The 8,941-nt window shown below is 30.8% G+C and overlaps 1 protein-coding gene across 2 annotated transcripts; it reads left to right on the forward strand.

Moving 5' to 3' along the window:
- Positions 1 to 513: 513 nt before the first annotated feature.
- Positions 514 to 2,993, forward strand: Bm495 (Uncharacterized protein; the record flags this gene model as incomplete). 2 transcript variants are annotated; one of them, XM_043081669.1, is made up of 7 exons in its annotated part: positions 514 to 591; positions 711 to 804; positions 1,318 to 1,508; positions 1,710 to 1,757; positions 1,837 to 1,946; positions 2,085 to 2,530; positions 2,848 to 2,993. In XM_043081669.1, 7 exons carry the CDS (start codon positions 514 to 516, stop codon positions 2,991 to 2,993), a joined length of 1,113 nt encoding a protein of 370 aa, XP_042937603.1. The 2 variants fall into 2 exon arrangements, with proteins under 2 accessions (XP_042937603.1, XP_042937604.1); XM_043081670.1 differs by lacking the exons at positions 514 to 591; positions 711 to 804 and having other exon boundaries at positions 1,323 to 1,508.
- Positions 2,994 to 8,941: the final 5,948 nt, after the last annotated feature.

Below are 8,941 nucleotides of genomic sequence, written 5' to 3' on the forward strand. Positions count from 1 at the left end.
ACTCTGGCGCTTTAAGGTATGCGAGCGGTTTGGCACGTGGGAGCGAGAGATGAGGGCTATAGCTCTCGCCCGTTAGCTTATGGTACCAGATGGGGATTTGAAGTAGGTGGCAGAGTTGGCTAAGGTTGTGGTGGTATAGTGGGATTAGTGGGATTCTTGAGTCTTCGTACAAACTGAGTCTCGTGAAAGGAGAGTGAGAGGCGCAATCAGAGTTCGTTCATCGATGAATTTAGAGATAACTTAATCGTTGATTGGACAGCGGCGGTAGCATTCTTCGGAAAGTCGATAGCCGTCAATCAAAGAAAGTACCAATTGTATTTTGGTCTACTGCTATCACTCCTTCTGTGCATTAGAATGCTTGAGATTTCGTCATTCTACGGCTATGTTAATGACATGTTGAGGATCCTATAGCTGTTATAGATCTCCCCGTCTGCGCATTTGTAGCCAGTTCATTTCATTTCAGGCTTTTGTTTTTGCATAGTTTAATATAAAGTAATAAACTAAAATCTAAAGATGGCAATGTTTGGCATGGATAACGAAAAGAAAACATTGCTTGTTCAGGAAGTATATAGAAGACCGCTTATCTGGAAAGTAAGTTTAAACAAAAAAGTTATATCATTTGCTAATAACTTTGGAAATTCATGATGTTTTCGTTTTCAATATCTTGATAGCTTCAAAGAATATAGACTGTAACTGCATCTTTTTTCCAGGTCACTGACCCTCGATATAACGATATTCCTGCTCGTTGGCTTGCTTTTGAAGAAATAGCCCATGAACTGAGTGATGATGATTTAGTTTTTACCAGTTAGTTGCATAAATTGTTTTAAATATTGCATTTTTGTGCAGTGCCTTTTATGCATTTTCCACTCATACTACAAGAAAATTATAATTGCAAGTAAATTTATCTCTGAGTCAGTAGTAATATAAAATTGCGGTGTTACGGTGAACTAATATTATATGACATGACGTGCCACCCGCGTTTTGGGCTCTTCTTACACATGCAGGGACAGAGTCGTATGAAATTGGTTGGGGAAAGGCTCTGAGTAATATGGCCACTTCCAACGAATTCTTCAAAATTAAGCCGTTTTTCAAGGACATTTGGGATCTTGATAACTAGACGCTCAAGATGTGACTGGAAACGTGCTTATGAATAAGAATCTCAATCTTTAAAATGGAACTGTAGTTCTTGCAACAAATCTTACTGAAAGGAAACAGCGGCAAAATGAAATATTAGAAGTAATCATTTCCAAATTAAATCAGCGATCTCTGACTCATGTAGTACTCTTTTTCGCACTCTATTGCTAATGTCCTTTGTAGGTGATATGATCAAGGTAGCATGGAAGAACATGATGGATTACTATAACCAGATACGCCGTAGACATGACAGAGCAATTGCTGCTGGTTTCGATCCACCGGATTCAAAGTGGCAATTCTTTAACTTGATGCATTTCACAAGGCAGGATAAACCACCTGTGAAGAGGAGATATAATTGGATGCAGCCATCAAAAGTTTCTTTCATTGATAATAAATACTTTAGGTGATGGTAATTGCGAGTTATAGCCAATACTTCTGAAAGTAATTCTAACGGATAACATGAAGGGACTAGGAATCCCAGGCTTTAATATGCAAGATTGATTGTGATCTTATTGTTTACATATGTTGCATGAATAATGGGTTTTGTTATAATTAATGGAAAATTGAATTTTTAGATTCCACGTACTGGTGAGTCTCTTGTTGCTCAGGATGATGAAGTTTTGGTTAGTATTCATTATTCTTGTATTATTTTTTTTTTTAAAGTATATCTTAATTGTATTATTTTTCATTATAATCTCTTAGATTCAAATGCGTAACAATTATGAAGCAGCCTTTGTCAATAATACCACGATTACGAAACAAGAAGCTCAGCGTGTGATTTGTATTACACCAAGAACAAAAGAATCTGAGAAGTTTGTTTTTTCAGAAAAACATGTCTTCATCAATTTTTTTTTTTTTGATAGACGCCACGGAAACTATCTGTTATAACGAAATATGGTTAAGATACACGTAGAATTCTTATCTTTCATGACTTGCGAGAAATATTTTAGAGCACGTTTGAAAGCAAAACGTGAAGCTTTGAGGGATGCAAATGTGGTGCAACTAACAGCATCACCTGTGGCTAATGGTACTTTTGTTGGAACTCGTAATGGGAATAAAATTTCGTATAATCGTACAAGAGCTGCTGCTCGTGCAAAACTTGAAGCCACCCTAAGGGAAACAGTTGAAAGTGATTCGGAGTATACGGAACCTAATGAATCTGCGGAGATAAAAGAACATATGTTGCCGACTCGTCGCCGTGGAAGACATCGAAGAGATATCTATTCCCCCGAACCAAGTGGTGTCGTACTACCGTCTAAATACCGCTGTGGAATTCCTGCAACAAGATCTGCGAATACCTCGTTCAGGAAAATGAATGGAGTACAAAAACCGCAAGCTGTCGAACATTTGTCAACGAAACAAGCAATGGTTGATTCTGACTCGTCGCTTACTTTTGGTAACTGCCATCTTATATTTCGTGCTTTCGTTTCACTTTCAGCCAAACTTTGCAATAAATGTTTCTTGCTTAATTATGTAAGTTGGTAGTTTTACTTTAAATATCAGAATTTTTTTTTTTTTTTCTGAAAGGTATATCTGCTGTATGAAATTTCGTGAAATTTATAGATTCAGGCATATTTTTATGAACTCAGTGTTTAAGTCATTTTATAAGAAATGGCAGTGTGGTTTAACACAGCCTTAATTTGTTCTGTTGTCCTTACAGTTTTAGGAACCTATAGCACTTGTTAAGTATATTGTATCTTAGAAACCTTTCAGCCGAACATGTTGCGACAAGATTGTTCAAAATTAAGGAGAAATCTTTAGCTGATTATTATCGCATTTGTGATACGGTAGAAAAGTTATTGGATGATGCGGAAACAGCGCTGGATATTGTGGATACTGATATTATACTTAATGATTAATTTTTCTTTGGTCAAATATCACAATGTTCTCGTCACAGTTCGATGTTTTGTGATTCCTTTTTTTTTTTGTTTTTGATAACGGAGAAATTCTTGATTTGTGACTACCACCGAGAGAATTAAATTTAAAAGTCACTGCCTCTTCATATTTTATTTTGATTCTTAAATCAAATGCAGGAATTCAGATTTTTTCCAGAGCTTTTGCTCTAATGTCATTTTTGTGCAGTGTGGTAAATTTTCAAATCATCTATGATTTCACTTCTTTTTCCAGTGCTCGAAAACCTTCATTTAACAATTTTTGTTGAAAGTGTGAATACCCTTACATTTTCTTCGCAATCTATTAGGTTCGATTAGTGCTTCTCCATTTGTAAACAATTTGCGTTTTCATCTTGGTTTCAGAATTGTTTGTTTTTTGTTCATTTTATCATATTCTTTATTGTCTGTCACTCGTTATTGTTTATTATTTTGCAATATCTTATAAATAAAATAGTTTCAGGTGTTTGTATTTTCTTTTCTGTCTCAATGTAGCATTATTAGCATGAGGGTTCTTTGCTAATTTAATTGTTTCATTTGTTGTGATTTGCATAAATTGTTCTACAGAAGGAATGAGTTGTTTATCGTTTTAAACACTCACAATTTATAATCTTTGAACAAATTTATTGTAGATTTGTGCATATAGCTAAATGGATTCTAAATTTTCCATCAAACAACCTGACCAGACGATTTTATAGAATATGTGCAAACTTGATTTTTTCGTTACTTTGAAGAAGAAAAACTAAATTTACAAATTGGATAGTCTTATTTGCTCTGGTTTTATATTATATATTATATCGAAGTTTTAGAGTTGTTACGTCTTCAAATTTGACAAATTTCATTTCGTGGCGCTATCTGGGTGAAGTAGCAGGGGAAAAAATTAGTCTTGCGATTTATTCAATGCTATATGCCGTTTTTGGAGATAAGTAGCCTAAACATTGTGATGTATATTTGTGGTTATTTTAATTCATAGACTGCTCTAAGCGTTCATTTGCAATTTTCACTTAGTTCATCTGTGTTCAGATGTTTCTCTTTGATGAAGTTTTCATTAACAATGTCGATTTAAGAATTTTTCAAAAAAAAAAAAAAAAAAAAAAGGATTCACAGAAATATTGATATGAGATACAACTATTAACAACATTTACATGCATAAAACGTTTAATAGCTACGAGAAAACAAGATAAGAGATAAGAAGAAATACTTACAAAAATTTGCATATTATTTTCTGTGTGTTAAGCATATTAACTTGACCAATTTGATATGTTTTGCAGTACTTGACTAGAAATTTTTGATTACTATGTTTGTACTTTATAGAGTGGCTCTTTGGCTGAGACTCTCTTATGCAGAAACAATTTTTTTATATCGATTTTAACTGTTGACTTTAATTGTAGTTGGTGTTCAAAATTAGATAATCAAATTAAGTCCTCATAAAATTCAAATGCAAAAAATATTAAAATGGATGCGTACAAGCGAAGTTAAGTAATTCTCCTCTATATCATTACTATTACTACTATTTTTATCGTAATTAAAATGGAATACGACTTCAATCTCATAAAATCTTTAAAAAAGTTCCATTTTTTAAAAAATTTACTTTTTCCGTTTTTTTTAATATGAATATTATTAAATTGAGCAAACAGTCCATTTAAAATTTTTTGAATTCGAATAAATGATTCATTTTAAATTATCGGATGAAAGTTAGCAGTTTGCTAATAACAAAGGTGAGGAAGAAAATGTCAGAATCCATTCATGATAAAAGGAAAAACTTTCACTGGTGTGACTTTTGTTGGCCGATACCGTTTGTTTTCTCAAAAAATTCCAATGATTTTTCTTCAACATGACTAGAAAGCTCTATTTCAAGCTTCGTCTGTTAATGATTCCTCCCGCCCACAAAAAATTTTGATTCCAAAAATTTTGCGTGCTCCTTTCTTAATAAAATTCAACTGATTGAGCAATGCAAGATAAATCTATTTATTAAAATGTATTTATAAACTTCACATTTATATAATTTAGAAAAGATTTTCCGAATTGATATTTTTGTTATGAATTCTTGGGTATATAACATATATAGCATTAACTGATTGAAGGGATAAAAATCGTACTTTTTTAATTATTAGGAATTATTATTCTCATTGTTTCATTTATGTTTTAAATTTGAAATGTGAAGTAACAGTTCAGTTAATTGCATGAATAACAGTTTCCTGTTAAAAGTACGGTATTACTGTACGCTATTGCTTATGGCATTACTGTATCGCCGTCCGTGTTATCATAGTGGTACAGAACACAGAGAAATATGCCGTTGAAATACAATAAGAAATCTGAAACTATAGATACATATATACATAAATAATCATTATCAGATAACTTCATATGCATACCCGAACTTCAATTTTACTAAAATGAAATAGTACAGGAGAAATTGATGAAACTGTGATTCTGGGATTCACAAAGTTGAACTTATCAGTTCAATTCTTTTGAATAATCAAATTGCGATGATCTGGTTAATACTGCTTAATGATACCCAATGGAAGAATCACTTACTACGCTCATACAGATCTATTATTAATTAATGACACATAATTGATTCCATAAGTGTCAGTTAGATGTTTCAAATATAACAGATCAAATCGACAAAGCGATAACTTAATGATATCATTAAATAATAGTTGATATGGTTATGACAATCCATTTTTCTGAAAAAAGGATTAGTTAGATCAATATTTTAAAGTCCTTATTTTGACAATCTAGAAATTTCCTATATTAATTTAAAACATTTCAGAAAATGAATTATCATAACTGTAGGAAAGGAATTTTAATTATGGCAGTGAATAAGTGCAACTAAACAAAATTTTAGACAAAAATGAAATTATTTAAAAAAAATAATTCATGTAAAAAAAGGACTGATTGATGCATAAAAGCAAAACAAATTTTAAAACGACAAAATGATAAACAAACGAAACTCTTTTTTTTTTAAAGAACAGAAAAATAAAGTACTACTTGCAAATAAGAAGTAAAATACTAATTTAAATATGATTAATGTAATTTGAAGAAGTACTGAATTTGCAAGGAAAAAATACCTTAGATGAAAGTTATGATCAATTAATTCCAAATATCTCAGTCGTTCATAAGTATCAAGCAAAGCGGATTCTTCATTTCTTGACAAAATTGCATCGCCTGCATTTCTTTCATTTCTCTCTTCGTCCTCTTTCTTGATTTGAGATAAAACTGATTTTCTTAATTATGCTATTATGTAAAATGTTCTCTTTCCCCCTTTCTCTCTCTCTCTCTCTCTCTCTCCTTTTCCTTCTCTCTTTTTCACAAACAGAATTATGTGTAAAAAAAAAAAAAAAAAACTTATTGTGTAAAAACTTCTACTTAATCTTTCTTATCATTTTATCATTTTTCTGTTTGCAGAAGTGCATATATTCCTATGTTTTAAAGCCGTATGATTTGCTGTTACATTGGTGATCCAACTTATCATTCGATCAGCTTTTGATTGATCAAATTAGTGCAACAATTTTCCGACTTCTAAGTTTTCAGCAGTAATATTGATAAAACAATCCTCCAGAAGATTCTCATTAAATTTTAGCAATTGTAGCCTCCAATTCTGACATATTTGTCTTCTTTTATTTTCTTTCTTTTTTTTTTTTTCTTGAAGAAATGTAACAAAAATCCTTTAATCCTGCAAAATCTACAATCTTTTTACATTTTTCATTAAATTAAAAATTTTTGTATCCGTTTTTTGGTGAACAAATTCTCAAAATTACTTTTTTTTGACAACTATTTTTTATTTTTCTTAGTTTATTATTTGTGGGAGTAATAAAAAAATGAGAAAAGTATCACTACAGCAGTAAAAAAGCTCTGTCTAATCCTTGTTTTTTCTTTTGCGCCTTACTTAATTAGATGACAATTAGTAATAATGCTATATAGTGTTGTAATGGAAGAAGAGGAATTATTTCTTATCACTTCGTTTTGTAGTTGATATCTGATTTATTCATAAATTCTTAATTTATTAATTTTCCGACTACAAAGTTACTGATATTTACACTGAAAAGACCTACAGGAATTTTAGAAAGCATCAAAAGTGCCATAATATAATTAGAAAGCTAATGCTTTGACAAATAATTCCTGGGAGAAGTTATGCTTTTGCACATGTTAGAAATTTTTAAACTTCGTTATTTTGCCACTGATTAATTAAACAATAACAGAAGAAAGTTTCGCAACAAAAGTTTGCATCTGCTGACCTCAACAAAAACAAATATTGCATTTGCAAAAGAATGAAGAAATTTCAGCTAATTTCAGAGCAATGAAAAGTTCCGCCGATATTTCAACAATAAGTGCAACAGTTGTATAGCTATTTACTTATTCAATGTATATAAACTTTTGGCGCTATAAATGCTGCAAGAAAATAATGGCACTAAAAAATTATCAATTTCACATTTCTTTTTTTTAATATTTGTCCGTTCTGCTCGTCTCTAAGTTTTCGCCACTTGGAACCTAGAAGATCCAATTATTTCCTTACGTAATTCAGTAACATTCTTATACAAGTGGAAACAATGAATGAGTTGAATTGTCAAGAAATATCTATAAGAATTTTCATTATGATGAATCAGTAATTTAACACCTAAGTTTGAAATTCAGGTCAAGTTTCCTCAAACGTTGTAGGAAATTCATATTAATTCTTCAGAAAAGAAATTTAAAATAGCAGCATTACCTGTTTAGTTGTGGCGACCAGCCAATATTTGTATTCGTTAAATAAAATTTTCAAAAAAATGTAATATCATCTTAAAACGGATTACTGCAACAATATTATTCGATCCATCATATCATAAGATCAATATAATTACGACTTTTATAATTTCCAATCAAATTTTGATTTGCACAAATTATTACTGATCAAACATTATTTCACTTATAAAATATAAGTGCAAAGGGTGCCAATTTATTGTTCAGAATTCAAAAATTATTCTTTTAATTTGAATCCTTATATGTGAATGTTTTTCCATAACTTTGTAAACAATATAAATTTATTTTTTTTTTTCTTCGGAGATTTGAAGGAAAAGAGAGAAGGAGGAGAATGGGCGTAACAGTTCCTTCTTTTCTTCATTTTCCAATAAAAATCTTTTGAAAAAGAAGGGAATTTTTCTCTTTAAACATTAAATTTTTATTCGAGTCAAAGAAAGTAAAGAAAAAGATTAGTTAAACAAAAATTTTGGCTTATGATCATAGTTGCTATCTTGCAGAGAACGACTATATAAGTTTGTGCTAATAAGAAGAACTTACATTTCTTTTATCTCTTTGTTTACCTCTTAATTCACAATTCATTTTTTACAAAATTATTTATTTCATTTTGAATCTGATTAACTTCACATTCATAGTATCAGATTTCGTTTTTATTGTATGGCCTTCCAGTATTACTGAAGTAAAGTTACTGACATATAATTCTGAACCCAACCAGGAAATCCATAGACTTAATTTCTGTACACAAGCTACCTTGTAATTCAATTCCCAAATAACTGAACTAAAACATTGTGCACAATAATATATGCATGTAGTTGAAACATATTTTCTTAACTCTCTATCTGATAATATTTATTTTGCGCCACTCTAATTCACATATTCTCATTGTCATTTTATATTTTAGTTAATTAATATGCATTTTCATACAATATCAGGATTCGCTTCTTCAGTTTATCCCTATTTTCTTTATTTTATCTTCAGTTCCAGATTTTATTTCGTTGTCATACTCAGATATAAATTCATATCGAAGAATTTTTAGAGCAATCCTTTAAAACAGGTAGTTTCTGAGCGGTCATTCTATCCTTACTTTCCTGTTTATCGTTTATCATTTTCTAGAAGAATTCTTGGAAGTTGCAAGTGGTAGAAATTTCAGTCAGTGTCTGATCTCATCCATTTCACCA

Source organism: Brugia malayi (assembly GCF_000002995.4).
Source record: "Brugia malayi strain FR3 genome assembly, contig: Bm_v4_Chr4_scaffold_001, whole genome shotgun sequence".
Classification (NCBI taxonomy): Eukaryota; Metazoa; Nematoda; class Chromadorea; order Rhabditida; family Onchocercidae; genus Brugia; species Brugia malayi.